This window comes from Gymnoscopelus braueri (assembly GCF_963280865.1).
Source record: "Gymnoscopelus braueri genome assembly, chromosome: 5".
NCBI lineage: Eukaryota > Metazoa > Chordata > Actinopteri > Myctophiformes > Myctophidae > Gymnoscopelus > Gymnoscopelus braueri.
This window is the reverse complement of record NC_137606.1, coordinates 50373696-50399404: the sequence shown is the minus strand read 5'-3', so window position 1 is coordinate 50399404 and position 25709 is coordinate 50373696. Positions and strand designations below refer to the sequence as shown.

The 25709-nt window shown below is 41.4% G+C and overlaps 2 protein-coding genes across 2 annotated transcripts in view; both read left to right on the top strand.

Annotated features, from left to right (window-relative positions):
* Positions 1–15243: 15243 nt before the first annotated feature.
* Positions 15244–16413, top strand: LOC308085967 (kelch domain-containing protein 3-like; the record flags this gene model as incomplete). Its single annotated transcript, XM_080429282.1, has 1 exon — positions 15244–16413. The coding sequence occupies one exon, from the start codon at positions 15244–15246 to the stop codon at positions 16411–16413; it is 1170 nt and encodes a 389-aa protein (XP_080285408.1).
* Positions 16414–20693: 4280 nt separating this feature from the next.
* man2a1 (mannosidase, alpha, class 2A, member 1) overlaps positions 20694–25709 on the top strand; it is a 67253-nt gene continuing 62237 nt past the window's right edge. The window contains exons 1-2 of the mRNA XM_080428956.1: positions 20694–21342; positions 21441–21740. Coding sequence (XP_080285082.1) covers positions 21606–21740 — 135 coding nt within the window. The 5' untranslated portion in view covers positions 20694–21342; positions 21441–21605. The remainder of the gene's footprint in view (positions 21343–21440; positions 21741–25709) is intronic.

Sequence of the window (25709 nt, the reverse complement as noted above, 5' to 3'; positions counted from 1 at the left end):
GGTGAGATGCCACAACGACCTCTACTGCCAAATGATGAGGAATGGACCAATCCCCTCACTGAGCCACAACAATACCTACTGCTGCCAAATGCCGAGGAACATACAGATCCCCTCAGAAACCTGTCAGCAAATCACCAGCTCTGAAACCAGCCAGAAGCAAGGAGACACAGACCAACCAAAATCTTACAGTCATCGTCAACAGTTTACTGTAACTGATCCAGCAGAAGTACAGACACATCGGCTGGCTATATTAGCAACCAACCAGAAGCAAGGAGACACGGACAAACCAAAACATCAACAGTTTACAGAAAAGACTACTTTAACAGAACCAGAAGACGTACAGACACATCAGCCGGCTTGCACAGAAAAGAAGACCCACGCATGTAAACAGTGTGACAAGAGTTTCACAGAATTGTGGATACTGAAGAAACACCAGTGTCTCCTGCACAGCACTGGAGAGAAACCTTTGAACTCTAATCAGTCGGACAATGGTGTCGTTCAATCTTCCCAGACTCTCCATTTAGGACACTACTCCTGTCCTAAATGTCAATATGCCTTCACGTCTAAGGTCTACCTCATTAAACACTTGAAGAGGAGCCACAACGACCTCTACTGCCAAATGCTGAGGAAAGGACAGATCACCTCACTGAGCCACAACGATAACTACTGCCAAATGCTGAAGAAGAGACAGATCACCTCAGCAGCCTGTGAGCAAATCCCTGGCTCTGTAACCAGCCAGAAACAAGGAGACACAGACAAACCGAAATCTCACAGTCATCAACAGTTTACCAAGACTTTAACTCAACCATTAGAAGTGGTTGGTCAGCCATCGTTTTACAGCCGTTGTGACCAGGGCTTCAAAGATGTATGGAAACTGAAGGTACACCGGCGGCATCTAAACTCTGGAGAAAAAGAACCTTTGAACTGTATTCTGTGTGACAAGAGTTTCGCAGATTTACGTCTGCTGAAGAGACACCAGCAGCGGGTACACACTGAACAAAACCCTGTTCAGTGTAAACAGTGTAAAAAGAGTTTCATTCGGTTAAATAACCTGAAGAGACACCATCAGCGTGTGCACACTGGAGAAAGCCGTTCCCACTGAAAACAGGGTGGCAAGGGTTTCAGTCGGTTAGGTCACCTGGAGACACACCAGCGTGTCCACACTGGAAAAAAAACTTTCCACTGTACACAGTTTGACAAAAGCTTCAGTGGGTTAGGTAACCTCAAGAGACACCAGCGTCTTCACACTTCAGGACCAAGCCCCAGGACCGTGGGGGATTATTGAAGCAAGTCTAGTGGCCAAATCTGTTAGTGCAAATTTAGCGCATGAGGGACACTGCTGCACTTGCTATCTATCGCCTGAAACTCTGGTGCGCTTTCTCTATTGGCACCAACGTTCGTGCCAATGCCGGAAGAAGAGTGTACTTCCGGAGGAGCATGCGTTGGGTGAGCAACTTTCAGTCTCACTCGAACCACGGAAGTAGAAGTTGGTCCGCCATTTTGCCACTGTCCAGTCTCTTATTCCTGCTTGAAGGAGCTAGGAATTACGATAGGAGGCATCGCTGAGGAAGAGCTAGGTAGGAGCGAGAGGAGATCCTACCAGGAAGACTTTGCAAGCCGAATGTCATGAGGTGTGTAATTACCCCACCTCTCCAGCCGGCAATATTAACACCCCTGCATCATGCCCTACATGGGGGGAGCGTGTCAGCTGTGTTGTCATCAGAAATTGACGTCGCTTAACATGCCGCTTCAGCAAAATTCACGTGCCATTTCTATAAACAACATGTCTTCCTTTCCTCTCCTCTCACCTCGTTTCCTATAGACGCCTTATCAGACGACGTCACACTGATAAAAACCAGTATGCGCGAGCAGGCCGGCACCAAATGAACCCCACCGCTCTTAAGATGCAATGTAAAAGTGGTCACTGCACTCCATCAAACTTTCAAATGCAGTTTTCCTCCCACTGTGGAGTAAGAATGCTTTGTTGATGTTTACTGTGATCTCTTGCTCTTGAAATTTATAATCCTGGGTTTCTGTTGTGTGTACAATAATAGCGATTCAAAGCAGTTGTCCTCCAAACCTCCTCACCTCCAGTCGCTGTCATTAGAACGGAGGGAGCGCTCCCTGTGATCACGGCTGTAGAGAGAACACATTATCCGCCTTGGCCAATGGGAGGGCGAGTGGGCGGACTACGTCATCACGCTTAAATGTCACTGATGATGACTCAGCCATAACCATATAAGGAGTTCCCAATGCAGCTACACCCAAATTGGAGTGTGTTGCCTAACCTCAATGTCGTCATGGCATCAGGCGCAAACAAATCAGTCAGCTCCATGCCCATATATGGGCATGCCAATATATGGGCATAAACTGATGATATCAGGGATCTCCATATTTTGGCATAAAAGGGACACAGGTCACCTGACGGGGAGCTACAAAGATCTCAATATATGGGCAGAAAAGAGACCCAGACAGACGGGTACTCTGACAAAGCCCCCGACACTATGACTTAGATATATTGGTCGGACCGTGGTGCAACGTAGCTGTGAGGGCAGTGTAGTGGTCCGAACCTCTAGTACTTAAAGGTCATAACGTTACAAGGTATTATTGTATGATACAATGCTATAATAACCATAGCATTTTAAATCATTTTAAATCATGTTATTTTGTTTATTTTAAATGTGGTTTTATATTGTTGCTTTTCGCAACCCAGTGGTGCCGAGATATGAATCTCGGCACCACTGGGAAAAGAGGGTCTCTTTTCTGATAATTACATAAAGGTTGAAAATAAATCATATTATTGATGTTTAAGACATAAGACATAAGACATGTGCATGCCTTTATAACTGACTGAGTTATGGTAGTTATAATGTGCCATATATGAGCTTACAATGCATTATAACCAGCACTCATAATACGTCATAAAAGTTGTTATAAGTTATAACAAGTGTTATGATGCCTTATAAGTGCATTATAATGCATTATAGACCCGACCTTACAGAGTTAGTGCAGTCCTTGAGTAGATGTACTGTACTTAGTTACTTGACACACTATCGCATATCAGTGCATTTTCTAAGTAGCGAGTTACAGACAGTGCTGCCAGATTTAGCAAGATGAACAAGCAGACAGGTCTAGAAAACAAGCCCAAAAGACACACACACACACACACACACACAAACACACACACACACACGCACGCACGCACGCACGCACGCACGCACGCACGCACGCACGCACGCACACACACACACACACACACACACACACACACACACACACACACACACACACACACACACACACACACACCTTTTAACGCAGTATTTACAAGCATCTTTGCAGAATAACAAGCCCCAAGAAGTCGTTTATAATAAGCAGACTTGGCAATGCTGCTCAGACAGCTAAATGGAATTATCATTATGATTGTCTATGGTTCTCAAAGTGGGGTCCAGGGACTCCCAGCTTTATTGGTTATATAGCATCACAACCAGTTTAACCACTTACTTTAACCCTACTTTAAGCTTCAGCTATTCAAAAATAACAGATACAAGCTCAAAATGAGTCATGATGTGACAGGTTGAGAGCTTGTAGATCTGCTATTTTAAATATTTTGGGAAATGCTATATTTTAGAATAGGAATTACAATACAAATCCTCTGTTATGGGGTCCAAAATAAATATTTTCGCAGCCAAATACATATCAATGTATGAGTACTTGATATGAAAATGTTTGAGAACCACTGATTACTACTTCCACTAATTGTGTATTTAAAATCTATTCATACGATGTATTGCAGTGGTTCTCAAAGTGGGGGCCGGGGACCCCCAGGGGTCCTTGAAGGGGTTACAGAGGGTTTTAGTTTATATTGCATAATATCCGTTTAACCACTTTAATCCGCTCTATTTGAAAATATACCATCTACAAGCTCACAATGGGTCACATCGCGAAGCGTTGTGAGCTTGTAGATCGGCTATTTTTCAAAGATTTGGAAAGATTGTGAAGAAAAATTGCTATCATTTAGATTCTAAATGATTGCACTTTGTTTTAAAAAATTTAGAACAATTTTAACAATATGCACCTTCTATTATGGGTGTCCCTGGCACAACATATTTTCAGGTGGGGGATTGCAGCCAAATACGTTTTTGAGAACCACTGACATAAGTTATTAATCATGTCTTTCAAATCTATTATTATGTTTGCTGCAAGTCCATCAGAGTCACAGAGGGTAGAGCAGCCTTTATTTCCATCTACTGGTGACACACAGTACTGCATGGCAGGTTGCTCTATGTGTGTCCTATAGATCAGTGGTTCTCAAACTGGGGTCTGGTGACCCCCAGGCGTCCTTGAGGGGGTTCCAGGGGGTTCCCAGCTAAATTAATGGTTGTTAGGAACCAAATGGACCCTTACAGCCAGGTCTGTAACTCTGAGAGTGTACACATGGAACCAAATGGACCCTTACAGGTCTGTAACTCTGAGAGTGTACACATGGAACCAAATGGACCCTTACAGGTCTGTAACTCTGAGAGTGTACAAATGGAACCAAATGGACCCTTACAAGTCTGTCACTCTGAGAGTATGAATGGAACCAAATGGACCCTTACAGGTCTGTAACTCTGAGAGTGTACAAAATGGAACCAAATGGGCTTACAGGTCTGTAACTCTGAGAGTGTACAATATGGAACCAAATTCATAACACTCTCGAAGATAAATGAACCCAGGAATAAAACCGGTATGCTATCAAACAAGGGGTCCTTGAAACTAAAAAGGTTGATAATCACACCGATGGGCACGTCACAGCCTCAAGGCACGCATGTATTCTAAGGAAAAAAGCAGATCTACAAGCTCACACATCAGTAAACGTAATAGTTTCTTTCCACCGGGGGAAGTGGAGATTAACTGTCATGTGAGCTCAGACAAAGCAATGGTTTAGAGACAGACAGGTTGTGCAGGGAAGATAAAACTGTGGCGGTTAACTTTCAAAATGTCAATAATTACATATTAATTATTATTGTCATTTAAAAGTAATAAGGTATGTTACTAGAATACTTTCTGTACCCAAGTACTGAATTATATTGCTTTCAGAAGGTATAATATTAAAGGACGACTTCACCCATTTTCAACCTATCTTCATATAATTGGTCCTCACTAATGCTCATGATAAAATGGCACCATTTTTGTCTACTCAGAGGAGCTCTGTGGACAGTTCAGAAATCCGTCTACCAGATCATCAATGGGGAATCCAAGCTAATAGAAACTAAAGGCGTTCTATTCCTGGAAAGTTAGCATGCTATAATGGAAGCCATTGTTCTTGCGTTAATAAAAATAAAAATTTAAAAAAAGAAATATTGAAGAAAAAAATAAACTTCCTAACGATGATGTCACTGGTAGACGGGTCTATGAAGTGTCAGCCCTCCTATGAAACACAGACTGAGTAGAAAAGAATTACACAATTTTATCTGGAGCATTAGTGAGGATCTATATGAAGATAGGTTGAAAATGGGTGAAGTCGTCCTTTAACCACTTAACCATAAAAACAATTAAAAATTAAAAATCATATGGGTTACTTCTCAACAGGGGGTTCGGAGCCCCTAGGGAGTCCTCAGAGTTACTACAGGGGGGGTTGCCTCATTCATCGGATCTACAAGCTCACATCTCTCAACGCATGGCGCTGCGATGCGTTGTGAGCTTGTAGATTTTGGCAAAGAGGTTTGGTGTAGGGCAGTGGTTCTCAACCAGTGGTCCGGGGACCACCAGGGGTCCTTGGGGGGTACCAGGGGTCCCCAGTGAAATTAGTTAACATAACGTCACAATCATTGAAACCACTTTTAAAGCGAACATTTTAGCTCAAATCTTTCCTTCTGGGGGTCCCTGGCACAAATCATTTTCAGATGGGGGTCCGCGGCCAAATGTCTATCAATTTAGGGGTCCTTGGCATGAAAAAGGTTGAAAACCACTGGTGTAGAGGGGGGGAAAAGAGCAGATCAAGTATAGTGCCAAAGGTCAAGTTTACTAAGTATTGATGGTGGTTAAATGTCTGAAAATACACATGAACATGAATCCAACTCAACATATTGATATGTTGAAACATTTGAAACACTGATGAGAACGCTGTGTCACAACATGTTATACAATATGTAGTGGGCAGTGGTGGAAAAAGTACTCAAATTCTTTACTTAAGTAAAAGTACCAATACTGCAATATAAAAATACTCTGTTACAAGTAAAAATCCAAAATTAAAAATTTACTTGAGTAAAAGTACAAAAGTATTGGCATCAAAATGTACTTAAAGTACCAAAAGTAAAAGTACAAAATATTTGAAAATAGCCGATCTACAAGCTCACAACGCGTCGCGCTGCGACGCGTTGTGAGCTTGTAGATCTGCTATTTTCAAATAGCCTAGGTATAAAATAGGGCTAAAGTGGTTAATGTATGTTTCATTATATCATAGTTTACATCTGAAAAGTAACTAGTAACTAAAGTTTTCAAATAATTGTAGTGGAGTAAAAGTACAATATTTGCCTCTGAGATGTAGTGGAGTAGAAGTAAAAGTTTTGGAAATTGGAAATACTCAAGTAAAGTACAAATACCTCAAAATTATACTTAAGTACAGTACTTAAGTAAATGTACTTAGTTACTTTCCACCACTGGTAGTGGGGGGTTCCTGCTTCATCTGTCTCTCAGCTAAGGGGTCCTTGGCCTGAAAAAACGTCCCCTGTCCCCTGTTCAAAATTATAGCAGATGTACAAGCTCCTGGACCTTGGGCAGGGGCTGAACACCTCACCCCTGCATCACTTTGAATCAGTGCTGGCCAAGTTACTCGCCAAGTGTAATACTGATGTCTTTAAAAAATATATTATGTACTCCTCATATTAATAATTATAACCAAATGGACCCGTAAGGGTCAGACTTAAATTTACACAGTAGGCTACTGTAAATGTACACAATTTTACAGTACATTAGGGTCCCAGAGATGAAAATGGTATCAAATGAGGGTCCATTCCATGGTCTAATACAGTGGTTTCAGATCTTCATCACGACACATGTCCTGAAGAAGATCTGAATAGATCGAAGCTTTTTCAGCATCACCAGTGTGCAGACTCTATTCTTTTTTATACTTTCGCTTGTTTTGCACCTGGGCCACAGATGTGCGTGCACTACTTCCGATCTTCATCTAATACAGTGGTTCCCAAACTTTTTAGCTCACAACGTGTCACTTCGCGTCGCGTTGCGAACTTGAGGACCCGCTATTTTTTCACTACTTCTTAAACGTTTATATTCATTCATTTAATGGCAATAACCTTTTTTGTTATTTGCTTTTATTTATGCCAAGATGTTGGAATTGTTTTTAATTGATGAAAAGTTGGGCCTTTTTTTGTTGAAAGCTTTTTTAAATATTTTGAAATAATAATATAAATATTTCTTTTACTGTAGGAAACGAAAAAAAGGGGATATTTACTCGCGACCCACAAACATTGGTCCGCGACCCAAATTTGGGTCCTAACCCACTGTTTTGGAAACAGTGGTCTAATTTGCATATAAAACTAAGGGTCCTTGAATTTTTTATTTTTTTTTGCATTGAGTGTCAACAGTGGTGGAAAGTATTTAAGTACATTTACTTAATTACTGTACTTAAGTACAATTTTAAGGTATTCGTACTTTACTTGAGTATTTCCAATTTTCAATACTTCTACTCCACTACATTTATTTGAAAACTTTAGTTACTAGTTGCTTTGTAGATTGATTGTTATTACAAAACATACATAAACCACTTCAGCCCTATATACATTTCGGCCATTTGAAAATAGCAGAGCTTGTACAGTAGATCTGCTATTTTCAAAAGATTTTTATACATTTGAAAACTTGTGAAATGGGACATTTTGCATAATGAGTACTTTCTACTTTTGGTACTGTAAGTACATTTTGATACCAATACTTTTGTACTTTTACTCAAGTAAATTTTTAATTCCGGACTTTTACTTGTAACAGTCTTGTTACAGTAAAGTAAAACATTTGAGTACTTTTTCCACCACTGTCTATATTCAAAGTCTCATTAGCAAGGCAGGAGCCTGTTTACACTCAGCATCACAATGGCTCTTGAGTAATTTGAATGCTATGGTGATACATATAGCCACTTACAAATCACTGATTGATCACATCAAACTTCTCAAACTTATTCCACAGCTCAATCCACAATACAGTGACTTTTATAAGTTAGGTCACAATCACATGGTAATGCAATTACTCAACATACATTCTAATAACAATATAAAGACCCACACACCAAAAATGGCATGATTAGGGAACAGACCAGGTGTTTATGTTACAGGGAAAATGGCATTCCAGGGAAATTGAAAGGGGTACGCTTGTTTTCATGCCCCTCATGCAATTCTGTAGAATCAACGCTAGAGGGCAATGCAAGCCAGACATGAGCCCCACACCACACACGCACGCATGCACAAACCAGTACGCACACACGCATGCGCACACGCGCGCGTGTACACACACACACACACACACACACACACACACACACACACACACACACACACACACTCCAGGGGGCGGGCCTGGCGGGCTATGTTAGTGCAGTGAGTGGCACTTGGGGCAAACGCAGTCCCCACACAACATCATTTACGATTCTGTGCCTATCGGTACATAACTCGGACGGCGCTTAAGTCGACTAGCAGACCATCGGCCGGTCGTCGCGGGCACTCGCGCCTGGAGGCGCTCGGGCGCGACTCCTCGGCCTCAAGGTCTGCTAAGTCGGAGCGCCTTCCGTCATGGTCCAAAACTATACTTTATCAGCGAAAAAAAAGTAGTCCGCGGTTGTTTGAAAAAGTAATGTCCCAAGCTGGAGTCAAACCCCGGCTCCCAGTGGTAGTGGGTGGGGAGTCCAATGATTATCGAAGTGCGCCACTGAGGCTTGTACTAGTGGTACAAAGTAACAAAGTAGATTTACTCAAGTACAATTTTGAGGTATTCGTACTTTACTTGAGTATTTCTCTCATATTATCCATTTTATTTTCAGCGTTCCCCTAGCGTAGCTTCCTGGTTAGTATGTTGTTGTTGTGGTCGTCGTCCTCGCATCAAAGCCCCGCCTCGCAGCACCGCCCCGTGCCTATAAAACAAGCGCTCCCCTGTCAATTTCCCTGGAATGCCATTTTCCCTGTGACATTTATACTATAATCGTTTATGTATGATGATGCTTTAATTGTCATTAGGGAAAACAAAACACCCAAAAAAAAAAACACAAGAAACATAATGAATGAATGAATGAAAAGTTCTACAACAACAACAATTTTCAACAACAGAAACAGATTAATAGAAAATATAGTGAAAATAGCATGTTGTGAGCTTGTCGATTGCTATTTTCACTATTTATCACATGGCCAAGTATACAGAGCTTAAAAGGATGATTTCACTTTAATCGCTTCTGGGGTTATTTTAACATCTACTCAGGCTTTTGTGAGCACCCCAGGCAGTTTGTAAAGTTCTTGATTCAATAATTAGACATTTGATATTCATCTGATCAGACACGCCCCCTTCCTTTACAAACCCATTGTAACTTCAAACTCCATTTTAACCATGATAGACTCCACACCTCCCTGCTTCTGCTGACTGATATGTCATTTTACTTACTTTTGTTTGACAATGAATACATAAATAAATGCAATTGAAAGACGTGTGTCTTCAATGAGTCTAACACGATTATCAAACACATGTTTACATTCATTCATTTGTAACTGTGTGCAAAATTTTAAGTTTGCTTGGAGCTTGGAGTTAGACATGACTCAGGAAAATAAGGAACAAATGGATACGTTAATTCATTCATTACTCCAAGAGTGTGCAAATGCAACCAAATAGACCTTTACGGGTCCAATTTGGTTACATTTCTTCACATTTGCAGTTAGACAGGAGTTAGGGAAGTACGGAAGAGATAAAATAACTTACCATGTACAAGCCTCTTTTGGAGCGATGCTTCTGATCTGTTGTATGAATGTTTGGTAATTCTTAGTGCCAGAGGTTCTTGTGGATGTCATTGTGTCCTTATTAGCATCCATGTTGGGAGTGAGTGTGTGGGTGTGTGTGTCTGTTCTTTAAATGCTCTCAAGCAACTTAAAGATCTACATGTGCTGAATGATTAACATGACACAAGCACAGGGCGAAGGTCATCTCTCTCTCTCTCTCTCTCTCTCTCTCTCTCTCTCTCTCTCTCTCTCTCTCTCTCTCTCTCTCTCTCTCACACACGCATGCACGCACGCACGCACGCACGCACGCACGCGCGCACGTGTGTGTGTGTGTGTGTGTGTGTGTGTGTGTGTGTGTGTGTGTGTGTGTGTGTGTGTGTGATAATAATGCTACATCAGGTTTTTCATATCTTTAAGATGTCCCCTTCATGAAATGAAGTTTTACTTTTACTGCAAAAGTCATTCAATGTATCCATGAAGTGACACACCACTTAGGAAAAAATAAAAGCCTATACCCTGAAAGAGGGAGTTCAAAGTCAATCCTTTGTCATTTTCTACCTGCTGGTAGTTTTTTTCATCACACTTGCACAGATGGTCTACAGCTAGTGTCCCTACATGCCAAAACAATCAGAAAGCCACTATTTGGTTCTATTGTGAATCAGCAAATTATAGGCGAAAGGGGGCTTTTCTGAGGAATATTCACATGTAATCCTGGTCCTACTCTTCTGTCATGGGTGGAATAAAACGTGACCTTGTTTAGCACGTTTATTTTAAAGGAGTAGTTCACCCAAAAAAATACTTATTTTCTATCGATTTCACACCCCATGAAGCCTTGAATTCATGGATTTTTTTTGTCATTTTTGTCGCACACTAAGCCAATAATTTGATGAGCGGTGGTCTCTCCGGTAGGAGACACAAATGCAGGTCATTTGTGTCTCCTACCGCCTCCATGATGACTGCCTCCGCCGGTCATCAAATTATTGGCTCAGGAATGCGACAAAAACTAAAAAATCTGCATGAATTCAAGGCTTCATGGGGTGTGTATTTGATAGAAAGTAAGACATTTTTCGGGTGAACTACTCCTTTAATGATCAATAAAAAAAGAGTGTGTTCCGGCTTGGGTCAATGGAACTAACATCGTTGCTGTCCAGGAGAAACCAGCTAACTCCATTTTCCCGCTTTTGCATTTTTTTTACGTCACCCTTTACGTCTGTGTGTTGATTAAACAAATATTGAACCAATGAAAAGTGTTAAAAAGTGCTGGTTAGCTGGTTTTGCTGACTCCAGGCTCCACCCCCTTTTGACCTCCAAACTCATTGTGAGCTTGGAGGTCCATTCAGCTGTTCTTATCAATGACGAACAAAACCTCCTAACTCCACTTTTGTTTTGTTTTTGTCATTTACTGAAAAATGAACATTTTGGAGTTAGCTGGTTGCTGCTGGACAGCAGAGATACAGTATACTTTAAGCTCCTATTTATTGGTATTGCCGAGGATTCTCAAAAGATGACAGACTAGAAGTGTTGAATTATGGTCGTTAGAGATGAGCCATGCAAAGCCAACCGTCCATGAACCTATGCTGATGAGCTCAAGAACCTCATCAGCTCCCTTTCTTATATAGCATCCAACTCACATCGCAACCAGTCAGTGGTGTAAAGTAAGTACATTTACTCAAGCACTGTACAATTTTGAGGTATTTTTACTTTAGCATTCGAGCTGGTATTATGAATGCTGCTGCTAGCACTGCAAATGCGGCAAATGGTGCATGGTGCAAAAATGTAGATCACTCCAGAGGAAGTCTAATATCATTCTGCGCAATTAATGAAGAGGAACTCCGTAAAACTATATCACAGATGACATCATCATCTTGCTCACTGGATGCAATACCCACCCCGTTTCTCAAAGAGGTTTTAGACAGTGTGATTGGAGATATCCTAAGAATTGTACAGCTCTCTACTTTCAGGCGTCTTTCCAGACTCACTGAAAACGGCTGTAGTCAGGCCGTTACTCAAGAAACACAACCTTGATCCATTGGTGCTGGGTAATTATAGACCAATCTCTAATCTGCCATTTCTGGGCAAGGTCTTAGAAAAAACTATCTTTCATCAACTGGATGTGTTCCTACAGAACAATAAGGTTCATAACAAATTCCAATCTGGCTTCAGGAAAGGTCATAGCACAGAAACAGCACTTGTAAAAGTAATTAATGATCTTAGTGTGTCCGCTGACGACAAAAATGTATCTGTTCTCCTACTCCTTGATTTGACCGCTGCTTTTGATACGATTGATCACACAATTCTACTACAACGCATGGAGTCCTGGATTGGTTTGTCAGGCACAGCCTTGTCTTGGTTTTACTCTTACCTAACAGGCAGAAGCTATTTTGTCAGTCTAGCTAACTTTGACTCAGACAAACACAACATCTGTTCTGGTATTCCACAGGGCTCAATTCTGGGTCCCTTATAGTATATACTACCGCTGGGAGAACTCATCGCCGATCACGGAGTGAACTTCCATTTCTATGCTGATGATACCCAGCTGTATCTTTCAGTAGCTCCAGACGACCCCTGCGCTCTAGACCCATTGTTGACCTGTGTGTCCAGTATAAAATGCTGGATGAGTGAGAACTTTCTTAAGCTAAATGAGGATAAAACAGAAGTTCTCATAATTGGCTCCAGTGAGCAGAGAGAATCAATAATAAGTAGACTTGGTAACCTGGCTGTAGAAAGTAACACCACAGTAAAGAACCTGGGGGTTATTATCGATTCTGAATTGAATTTTAATACACACATTAATCATGTCACCAAGATTGCTTTCTTTCATCTTAGAAATATTGCGCGAATTAGAGACTATCTGTCGTTAGACGATGCAAAAACGTTGATCCACGCTTTTGTTTTCTCTCGGCTTGATTACTGCAACGCACTCTACTCTGGCCTGCCAAAGAAAACAACTGACAGATTACAACTTGTTCAAAATGCGGCAGCCAGACTTTTTACTAAAACTAGGATGAGAGAACATATCACTCCAGTTCTAGCTTCACTACACTGGCTCCCGGTTGTTTTTAGGATTGATTTTAAAATTATTTTAATAGTTTATAAAGCTCTAAATGGTCTGGCACCTTCCTACCTCTCTGACTGCCTAGAGAGATATGTTCCAAACCGGGCCCTCAGGTCTTCAAGTGCTGACCTGCTCGAGGTGCCTACAATGACATATAAAAAATACGGTGAAGCAGCATTCTGCTTTTACGGACAGACAGTGTGGAATAAACTCCCATTACACCTAAGACAGGCATCCTCTGTCGATAGCTTTAAAGCACAGCTCAAGACCTATTTCTTCACTCTTGCTTTTAGCTGATTCTTTGGTTGATTTTTAATTCCTCACTGTATTGCCTATTTTAATGTTGTTTTATTTTATTTTTGTTTGCTTTATTGTTAAAGTAATACTAGGTAACGTTTTCAACAAAACTAAAGTTAAATTGTATATCTTTTGTCAGTGGCAAAAGTTTCACAACACCCACTCCATGAATTTCACCCCCGGAAGCCTTTTATTTATATATTTTATATTGAACGTGGACTGGGGGGACTTTCCCGGGAAAATGACGTTCCTGGCCAACGTCATGACGTCGTGGCCGACGTCCCCAGGAACTACCGCAACGGTTTCCTGTTTGGCCAGGAACTACCGCGGTAATAGCAAAAAGGAACCTCACGCTGATGTTAAGAGAATGTAGGATTGGAAGATCGAAAAAGAACAGAAAAAGAAAGCACAGCTCATGGTAACTAATGGTCCACTGGCTAAGAGAAACGATCCGTAGATAGTATAAAACAATTAAAAGATCGCTTTTTGAAACACTTCCGGCTTCCGGTGAAAACGAATCTCAGAGGCAAATATTGTACTTTTACTCCACTACAATTATTTGAATACTTTAGTTACAAGTTACTTTGTATATTTTGATTATTATTACAAAACATACATGAACCACTTCAGCCCTATATACATTTCGGCCATTTGTAAATAGCAGATCTACAAGATGCTATTTTCAAATGATTATTATACATTTGAAAACTTGAAATGGGACATTCTGCATAATGAGTACTTTCTACATTCGGTACTTTAAGTACATTTTCATGCCAATACTTTTGTACTTTTACTCAAGTACATTTAGAATTCCGGACTTTTATTTGTAACAGAGTATTTCTATATTGCAGTATTGATATTTTTACTTAAGTAAAACATTTGAGTACTTTTTCCACCACTGCAACCAGTCAATATTTTGTTGTTTGACCTATGAAGTAAATCCTATTCCTATTCAAATATTCAATTGTTACAACACATCATACAATGATTGCAACAGATTAAGGAGAATGTCCTCTTTCCCTGCCAGGTCCTTAGCCCTACAGGTCAGGCTGACCCATTGGTCAGTATCCTGTCATCCATCTCTCTCTCTCTCTCTCTCTCTCTCTCTCTCTCTCTCTCTCTCTCTCTCTCTCTCTCTCTCTCTCTCTCTCTCTCTCTCTCTCTCTCTCTCTCTCTCTCAGAGATGTGCTTGGCTAAATATATCTTTCTGGTGAACATTCACAGCCTTTTATTTCTCCTGTTTACGACTGCATTGGATACTAAAAGTCACACCGATTAAAGTATTGTTACATGTATGTTATGTTTCTATAACAGTATCAGAATGAAAACACTTATTTCAAGGTTATACCATGAAATTATTCTACATTTCTTTTTTTCTCCATGTCATTATCATTAAAATCGTGGTGTTTAGCCAATTATTTGGGAGACTATTTGCAATATCCTCACGGCCCACCAGTGGGCCGAATCCCTGCACACTGCCTTACATTGTTATGTTACTATGAACAACAGAATGAAGTAACACTTGGTCTAGTGGTTTTGTCAATCACTGGAATAAGGTGATAAATGTCAGTTTGTGACGATGAGGTCTCAAAGGAAAGGCAGGCTTCAGAATGTTCACTATTCTTTCTGCATGCATAGGGCATTGAACTTCCCTGATTGGCCAACCAAAATCCTCAGCTTTGGGGATTGGCCAAGCCTTGGCATGACGTCACAACATCCAATATAAGGGGTAACAAGCCAAATAGCAATATTTGACAATCCATTCTGGGCAAAAGTGGAAAACAAAAAAACCCAAGTATTAGAAAGCCACTCATATCTGAGTGGTTTTCTCCCATAACGATCAGGCAAGCATCCAGAAAGATCACAGAGCAAGATTCAACAAATCCACTTAACTTTGGTCAACAGGGGTTGCTTGTGTGTGAAATGCACTGGGTCGTTCATCTGAAAGAAGGACCAAAGAAATACGATCATGCTGCTGTGGCCGTGGGACATAAAGTGTACTCCTTTGGGGGTTACGGTAACACGAAGGACAGGGACCAGATCGGCGTCCACGTCTTCAACACTGTGTCTTTACGCTGGGTGAAGTTGCCCCCAGTGACAAACGGAAGAGGAGAACGTCCCGTCGATGTTCCCTCCATGCGCAGGGGCCACACGGCCGTGCTGATAGACAACGTCATCAACATCTGGGGTGGAATAGTGAGTATTGAGATAGAGGAGGCCGGCAATGCGATCGGGACTAATCCCGATCCCTTTGCCACCAGGGGGGAGAAGTGCAACGTGCTCTACGCGTTTGATGTCACCACCCACCGATGGTTCAAGCCCAGGGTTTCCGGGGCTGTTCCGGAGGCGAGGTGCTTGCACTCGGCCTGCGTTTCGGGGAAGGTCATGTATATTTTCGGAGGTTACCAGCAGACTAGGTGCACCAATGACATCTACAAGTGGGACACCACCACGATGGTCTGGTCTTTAATTAACAGCAGAGGCGCTCCGCCACCCGCGTCGTCGTGTCACTCTGCCACCATCATCGGGACGAAGATGTACGTGTTTGGAGGCGGCATCATCGAGGACAAGGTCTACTACAACGACATCAGCGTGTTTGACACGGAGACCAACTGCTGGCTGAGCACGCCTTCCCCACAGCTCCTTCCAGAACGACGCGGGGAACATTCAGCCTTTTCCTACAACAGACAGCTGTACATATTCGGCGGCCACAACGTCGTCCTGGACCAGGCCATCAATGACCTGTGGAAGTTCTGTCCGCAGACCTTCTCCTGGAACAAGGTCGAGCCCAAGGGGAAAGGCCCGTGTTCGTGGGTTTACATGATGTGCTGCTGCATGGTGGGAGATCGCATCATCCTCTTCGGGCGATACCGAGGCAGATACACGCCCGCGGATGTCGAGGATCTCGAAGACGAAGACGAAGACGAGGTCAAGATGACCGACGACCTGTACATCTTGGACTTGAGTCCGAGTCTTAAGTCGTTATGCAAGCTGGCGGTTGCTCAGTGCGGTGTGGAGCAGTCGGGACTCCCACATGACATCAGGTGGGAACTGGCTGCCATGAGTACCAATAGCAACATTGTATTAGTATAAATGTAAGTCCACATGCCCCACCATTTACAATTTAAATCAATTCTAAAGACCCACCTTTTTTCTCTTCCCTCTAGCACAGTCTGAGGTGGAGCCATGGTTTCATGTTTTGTCAAGTCCACTGAATATTTCTTTTATTAATATTATTTTAATCTGTTTTAATACCCCCTTAGAACTCTTTATTCGGTTGTTTGTTTTGTTCAGTTTCTCTTTACCTTTTTATGTTGTTTTTAAATAGTTTTAAATAACGTTTTAAAAAAGTTATTTTTATGTTATAAAAAATGTTATTTTAAATTTTATCATTCTATTGTGTTGTATGCGTTTTGCATTTTAGTTTTGCTTTTGTGGACTGATTTATTTCTCGAGGTCGGTGGTTCTTAAAAGTGGGGTCTGGGGACCCCCAGGTTGTCCTTGAGGGGGTTCCAGGGAGGCCCCAGCAAACGGAAATGGAACCAAAGTGACCCGTAATCCATTTGGTTCCATTTGTACTCTCTCAAGAGTCATGGAGGTCCTTGAAATCAAAAGGTTTGAGAACCACTAACCTAAGTCCTCCAGCAGTGTCTCCAGTCATCTCCATCCTCCATACATCTGGCTACATCACCAGTACTTTCCATCTCCACGTCTTTATTTAATATGCCCACATAATTATGGTTATTGCGTATTTTTGTTTGTTCGCCCCAGATGGAAAAGCACTTTGGGTCAACTCCTCTTGTTTTTATATAAAGATAAATGACTTGACTTGACACGGCAGAGAACAAGTTCCAGACAATGGAACAGAAGAAAGAGGAAATATACAGCAAAGGTGGAGACCTTTGTGTTTGTTTGTTTGTTTGTTTGTTTATTGTTTCTATTCTTTTTTGTGTTTTTTTTTGTGTTTGGAGATTTTGTGTCTTTTTTTCATTCTCTTTTTTTGTGCATAATGGTCCTTTCAGACACTTTGAGAGTAGGCCTATGCCAGAGGGTAAAAGGAAATAAACATTTTGTTAAACCTGGCCCCTATTTTTCTATAAATTGCACCACAAATGAAGGGTGTGAAAATTTATGGAATTATTCCTTTAGCGCTTCGCAATTCGAGCGCTTCACAATTCGGAGGGGCACTCAGTTAATTCAAACTATGTGTTTTTATTTGTCTGAAAACATTATTCTTTGACTTGTGTTGCTGGAATAGAACAGGGTTTCTGTGCAGATGGGTTTGTTCTTTAGCACTATTTCTGGGCACAGGAGCTTTTTTAGAGTTTACCATTATTTCGAGACTAATATCACTGAGACTCATATCAGAATATTGACCTGAGTTCGAGCATATAGATTAGGAATTAGCATTTGGACCCAGAGAGTGTCCTACGTGAAGGGAATACAGACGCAACAAGCAGAGCGGGGATACTGCTTTGTTGTTGGTGAATGACTATGGTCGTTTTTTGGTCTGCATCATTCTGGGAACCCATTCGGTAAAAAAAAGGAAAATATTTTTTTCCCCCACCTCTTCTTTTGTGTAGAAACAGGAACTCGGTTTGGCTCCTCCCTTTCTTAGTCCACTTCCTACCCGGTGCTTCTGTGTTTATTCCTACTAACAACAACACTACATGTTTAGGGCAGTGGTGCTGACAGATTAGATTAGGTCTGCATACGTTAAACAAGGCTGATGCCTGTACTATGCCCATTAGTAACGCATGCCCCTCAGGTTATGCAGGTTATGTTGTACCCCTTGTCAGAGTACTTAGTAGAGTACCATTATCAGAGTACTTGGAGGCCAGTCTCTGATGTCAGCACTGTTACATCATGTCATCAGGGATCTCTATACATAACATGGGCATAAAAGGGACATGTCAGTCAGTCAGTCAGTCAGTGAGTCAGTGAGTGAGTGAGTGAGTGAGGATTGTGGTTAGTACAGTAATTCTCCATGACATTGCGAATTAAACATGTTTTTCTTAAAACTCATTTAGATTGACTGCGTACAGGAAAAATGCGTACAGGAAAATATATTTTCTGTTTATTGAAGAGCTGGAAAGACAGGCAGACCCTGTTACTGAACAGACACTCTATAGCAATGATTACTATCACAACATAGTGCTTTAACCTTATAACCAAAAACCTCTTGTTTTAACCAAAAAATATCACTTACCATACCTTTTTTTTAAATTATTTATTTATCCGCACAATAAAAAAAATATTATTATTATTAAAACAACGCAGAAATAAGTGCAGGTGAGAAAAGGAAACCCATAAATGGCTTATAAAGGTTCTCACCTAACATAATAATCAAGTTAAATAATCAAACATAAGACACGAAAAACACAAATACCTTGAGTGCAGTTGAATGTGTGGGTGCTAGTGTCTGTGTATTGAGTGTGCGTGTGTGTGCGCGTGCGCGTGTCTGCACACGTGTGTCAGTGTGTGTGCGTGCGTGCGTGCGTGCGTGCGTGCGTGCGTGCGTGCGTGCGTGCGTGCGTGTGCATGCAGAAAGCTATGTTAAATGGTAGATGGAGAGGCTTGATTCACCTTTAAGAGGTTAAAACAGGTAGGTACAGGGGCGTAACACCAAATTCTGGGCCCTGGGGACAAAGATTCACTGTGGGTACCCCTATGATTGTTTTTCTTTACTAGAGCCCCCTTACCTGGGGCTCTAGTAACTCAGTCCCACTATACCCTGTGACGCCCCTGGGTAGGTAGCTCTACTTTGGTAGCCTACTGGTAAGACGCACACACACGCTCACGCTCGCACGCACGCGTGCACCCCCACACACACACACACACACACACACACACACACACACACACACACACACACACACACACACACGCACACACTTCCAGTAAAACATGTTGGACCAGTTTGACTGAGAGACAAAGATTCATTTCAACACACACACACACACACACACACACACACACACACACGCACACGCACACGCACACGCACACACACACACACACACACACATTGTCATCCAGACAGGTTTATCTCTGTAGACAAAGAGCTGAAAGGAACAGGAAAACCTGCATAATAACACGCATACAACCTAGTGGTGGAAAGTAACTAAATACATTTATTCAATTGTGCTGTACTAATGTAAAGCTTCGAGATACTTTGACTTTGCACTGTGAGCTTGTAGATTGGTTATTTTCAAATGATTTTGACCGATTTTGAAAACGTTTAAAAAAATACTTGAATGAATGAAATGGGATATACTGCATAATGAGTACTTTTACTTCTGGTACTTTAAGTATAGCCTATTGATGGCAATACTAAATACTAAAATGCAGGATTTTTACTTGTAGGCCTAACAGAGTATTTCTACACCGTGGTATTGATACTTTTGAAATCATTAAGTTTAAAAAACGAATCTGAGTAGGCTACTTCTTCCACCGGATATATAACTTCCTTTAGTGTATTCTTATGTCCAACCAGTAGATGTAGCCCCCCTTCATGTTTTACTGACTATTTGATTCCCTGCAGCCTGATTCATACCTCGTCGCACGACGGTGTCGCGCGTCGAAAACAGCCAATCTACAAGCTCACAACGCATAACGGAAGCGACGCGTTGTGAGCTTGTAGATCGGCTGTTTTTGAAGTACATGAACTCGGGCTTTCAAGCTTTAACCCGAGCCGTTGCGCAACCACAATCCACAAATCCATCACAACACGCATGCGCGTCAGCAGCTGTAAAACGAGCACACACACACACACACACACACACACACACACACACACACACACACACACACACACACACACGCGCACACGCGCTTGGCACCAGTGGGAAAACTCACACGGAGACAACGTGTAGTCAATTTGTTTCCTCGTTCATTCATACAACTAGTGGTGGAAAAAGTACTCAAATGGTTTACTCAAGTAAAAGTATCAATACTACTAATATATAAATACTCTGTTACCAGTAAAAGTCCGAAATGGAAACATTTATTACACTTTTTTGAAAATAGCAGATGGTAAATGGGGCTAAAGTGGTTAATGTATGTTTTTATAATATAATAATTTATATCTGCAATGTAACTACTAAAGTTTTCAAATAGTAGTGGAGAGTACAACATTTGTACTTTTTTGTAAGCAGAAAGTATTGAACATTGACAATACTCCAGTAAATGTACTTAGTTACTTTCCCACCACTGCATACAACAACGCGCGCGCGCGTGCGCGCACACTCACACTCACACACACACGCACACACACACACACACACACACACACACGCACACGCGCGCAGACACAGGAAGTGTAGCAGTATTTCACTGCTGAATCATTACAAAGTGTGTATGCGTGCGTGTGTAGTGTGTGTGGCTGCGTTTCAGTCTTTAAATATTTAACTTTTTAATAAACAATGTTTGTCGCAGTTTTAAAACATAGTAAAAAAATGTTTTCGCAGCTGTTTTTGGAGCTCTAATCTCCTGAATGAAACACACGGAACCAACAGGAGGGAATAATGACAATAATGTCTGCTTTTTGTTTTGAAGACTTTTTCTTGGACTCGTTTTACGGACGTGTTTTTAACGTGACCTGCTGCTGCACATATCTGATCTACAGATAGTAGGGATTGACACATCCGGGGACACCACTTTTGACGCGTTTTTAAATGTCTTAACTGTCGGTTTTGGCTGGAATATAGTTTTCTGTTCGTCACTAGCTGACTGACTGTATATACAGTAGCTTAAGCCTTACATTAGACACAAGCTGCTCTTTATATATATATAAAAAACAGTTATTAAACGGTAGTTTTTTGTCTTTAAACTGTCTGGTTCTTTACGGTAATTTCTTGCACAAATTCGTCCTTCCACGGACCCATATGTGCTGTCTGTATGTATTACCGTAACGTCACACGTTTTGCGCTTTTTTCACTGTAAAGTGTACTGCTTTAACACTTTACAGTGTACTGTCGCGTTACACTTTTGGTTTTATTTTATTTTTACGCGTTACTGAAAGTTTTTTAACTCCTTCCATCTTCAACCGCTTATCCGGAGTCGCGTCGCGGGGGCAACAGTTCGAGCAGAGAGCTCCAGCCTTCAGGAGAGGGAAGGAGTTTTTAACTGTCGTTTTTTTTTTACTGTATTTCTTCGTTAAACCTTTCCTTTCACGGACTCAACGCTGGCTGCCACCGCATAGTCACGCTTTTCTTTTTTTTGTTTGTTGCGTTTTATCAGTTATAACGCAGTTATTAATACTTATTAGGGTTGTTATTTAAAGGATGAAGTTGAGCAGGCAGTTCAGCGTGTTCGCCAGCGTTATCTTCTGCGTGGTGGTCTTCTCGCTCTACCTGATGCTGGACCACCTTCAGCTGGACAACACCAAGAACTCTGCCAACGAGAGGCTGTTCCACACTGTAAGTTTTTACATTTTTTTAAAAAAAAATTCTTGGAGTGCAAGATCAACCTTATTTTGATGTCAAGGACTAGTTTGATATTTTATAGATTTTTTTACACTATTTATTTCATCAATATTTTTTTGTTATTTCTAATTAATTGTATTAATTTAATTAATGCAGCTCAGAGAGTGTACAAATCATTCGGTTCCATTTGTACACTCTCAGAGTTACAGATCAAATAAGGGTCCATTTGGTTCCATTTATACACTCTCAGAGTTACAGACCTGTAAGGGTCCATTTGGTTCCACTTGTTACGCTCTCTGAGATACAGACCTGTAAGGGTCCATTTGGATCCATTTGTACACTTTCAGCGTTACAGATCAAATAAGGGTCAATTTGGTTCCATTTGTACACTCTCTGAGTTACAGACCCTTAAGGGTCCATTTGGTTCCATGATTGTGTACACTCAGAGTTACAGATCAATAAGAGTCCATTTGGTTCCATGTGTACACTCTCAGAGTTAGACCTGTAAGGGTCCATTTGGTTCCACTTGTTACGCTCTCTGAGTTACAGACCTGTAAGGGTCCTTTTGGTTCCTAACTACAATACTATAGCCTACTTAGATCTACAACAACTCATAGGTCTACTTTGACATGTGACACCATTGCACTATGAGTCCGTATATGAACATTAGACTTTTCTATCTATATACAGTAGGCTGCATATTCTTGCCTCATGTTGCTGCTTTTCTTAACCTGTGATCTCTCTGTGAGGTCTGTCTGTCAGTCAGTCAGTCAGTCAGTCAGTCAGTCAGTCAGTCAGTCAGTCAGTCAGTCAGTCAGTCAGTCAGTCAGTCTGTCTGTCTGTCTGTCTGTCTGTCTGTCTGTCTGTCTGTCTGTCTGTCTGTCTGTCTGTCTGTCTGTCTGTCTGTCTGTCTGTCTGTCTGTCTGTCTGTCTGTCTGTCTGTCTGTCTGTCTGTCTGTCTGTCTGTCTGATTGATTGATTGATTGATTCTCGGCCCTCTTGTAATATCAAGGATCAACAATTTAATAACATCTGAACATCTTTGGAACCCCAGTCTGACATCACTGTTTAGACATTATTTGATTCTATATGATAGTCCACAATCTATCTATCTATCTAGCTGTAGTATACAACCCTCGTAGACGTATTTATGAATCTGACGTTTTCAATCTACGAGAGTTGTAGGGTGCACTTCCTATAGTGCTTTGGACTTTCTGCACTATGCCCCGTAGACACTCCAAACATTGTACAAAATGAAAATAAAGGCGCTTACCGCCGAGCCCCAAATGTTAACTACTTCTACGGGGTAGTAGTGTAATGTAATAATCCATATCTTTCAATAAAGAAGTGTTTTAATGCCGTCTGTGGCCGATTCTGTCGGAAGTTCCCAATGGGCGGTAGTGACGTGAGTGAGGGGGCGCATCTGGTGGAACCCGGAATTACACTAAATGTAAACAGGAAGTAAACGAGGGTGAAAAAATGGCGTTCGGCCACAGACGGCATTAAAACACTTCTTTATTGAAAGATATGGATTATTACATTACACTACTACCCCGTAGAAGTAGTTAACATTTGGGGCTCGGCGGTAAGCGCCTTTATTTTCATTTTGTACAATGTTTGGAGTGTCTACGGGGCATAGTGCAGAAAGTCCAAAGCACTATAGGAAGTGCACCCTACAACTCTCGTAGATTGAAAACGTCAGAATCATAAATACGTCTACGAGGGTTGTATACTACAGCTACTATCTATCTATCTATCTATCTATCTATCTATCTATCTATCTATCTATCTATCTATCTATCTATCTATCTATCTATCTATCTATCTATCTATCTATCTATCTATTAGTGATGTGCGGGTCGGGAACCCATATATAAATCTATGGCTCAAGGGTTGAGCCCCGCGGGTCGTACCTATAATTCTGTAAAATCATGAAGGTTAGAAATAATAAGTATACACCCCAAGTGTATTCAAACTGTTTTATTGATATTATTCTTATTCTTATTAGGAATAAAGACAAAACATGAGCATGTGATTTTTTATTATTTTTTTTGTGTAAGAGCGGCTGACCCGCTCACCCGCAGCCCGCATAATTGCCTCTGAAATCCTGACTCGACCACCCGCGGTGCGGGTTACGGGTCGGCCCGCTCATCACTACTATCTATCTATCTATCTATCTATCTATCTATCTATCTATCTATCTATCTATCTATCTATCTATCTGTGAAGTTGAAGATGAACTATCCATCGTTTAGCCGGGGACCCCTTGGTCCCCCCTCAAGAAGGACCCCTGGGTAATCAATATATGATTATAATTCAAACGTACCTCGATTACGATGTAAGCAATCTTTTCATTCTAACCTCAGAGTGATACAGTATAGCTGAAAAAAGCCAACAGTCAACTGTTTGTAACAAAAAACTCTTGTGTTGTGAAAGGATTCACAGGTTTACAGGTGTACAGAAGTGGGTGAAATTCGTTTTTGTTTAAGCTCCATCGTTTGTTGTTTTCAGAATGATAACGAAAACTAGAAAAAGTGCTCCTCGGAGCACAGGTCTCCGGTAGGTTATTGTGGGCCAGCAATGTTCGGAATTTGCCAATCAGGATGGAATATGAAGAATCGGACAGATCCGTCTAAATCACTTGACTATAGAGATAATGTGAACCGATTTATGTTTGGACAACATTTTTAGGAGCTTTATAAAATGTTAAAATGTTTTGCAAAAATCAGGCTCCTGCTGGCGCTATGATAGGGTAATGTTAAAATGGTAGCTTGTGTTCCTCATAGTGCGAATGTGCGTGCACCGCAATCGGACGCTGCATTCATGATTTGAGGCATTTTGTTCAAAACGGAGCACTCCAGCAAACTATGGAAGCCAATCTTAGCCAATCAGGATGGAATATGAAAAATCTGAAAGACCTGTTTTGTTTAATGACTATAGAGATACTGTGTACCGATTTGCATGATGTTTGGACAAAATCTGTAGGAGTTCTGTAAAAAAAAATGTGTTGCCCTCCTGGTGGCACTATAACAGGCCCATGTGTAAAATTTGGGGCAGAGGTTCTGCTCTGGCATCCAGGGAGTGTGTGTACAGTGTGCAAGCCAATGGTGCCGGAGATAAGCTGTTCACAGACGGACAAACACACACAAACACATGGACGGACGGACGGACAGACAGACGGACAGGGTGCAAAACTTTGTCTCCGCTACGCCTTTGGCTTGGCGGAGACAATGAAGAGGGAGGTGCATGGGGCGAGGGAGAGCGACTAGAAAATCAATCAAATCAATACCAGTTGTTATCATATTTTAGCATGTGTTTCAAGTTTCAGTTCAGTGGTCCAGTGTGTCGCCCATCGCTCACTTTATTGAGTCAGTATGACCCTCTGGAAAAATAAAATGCATACACCGCGATTAAGACAAAACAAGTCTTGGTACGTTGTTTTTATTCGCCTATATTGCATATTGACATCTGTAACTCTTAAGAGTGTGTCACTCAAACAGGATTTACTGATTATGTCTATTTCTCTCTCTCTCTCTCTCTCTCTCTGTCTCTCAGTCAATTCAGAAATTGCGTCCTGCATGTATGCATCCCTGATGTGCGTGTATGTTGCGTGTGTGCTCGTGTCTTCTTGTTTCTCTCTCTCTCTGTGTGTGTGTGTGTGTGTGTGTGTGTGTGTGTGTGTGTGTGTGTGTGTGTGTGTGTGTGTGTGTCTCTATAGTGTGAATTGAGATTCTGCAGCAGTGATCATAGACTATAAAGTTAACAAGTGTCCCTTTCATTGGTTAAAACACTGAACTGCTGTCTCTCTCTCTCTCTCTCTCTCTCTCTCTCTCTCTCTCTCTCTCTCTCTCTCTCTCTCTCTCTCTCTCTCTCTCTCTCCAGCATTGCATAATATGTGATCAGGGAATAATCAAATGATAATCCATTACATGGTCTTGTCTGGAATTTACTCTTGACAGTAAA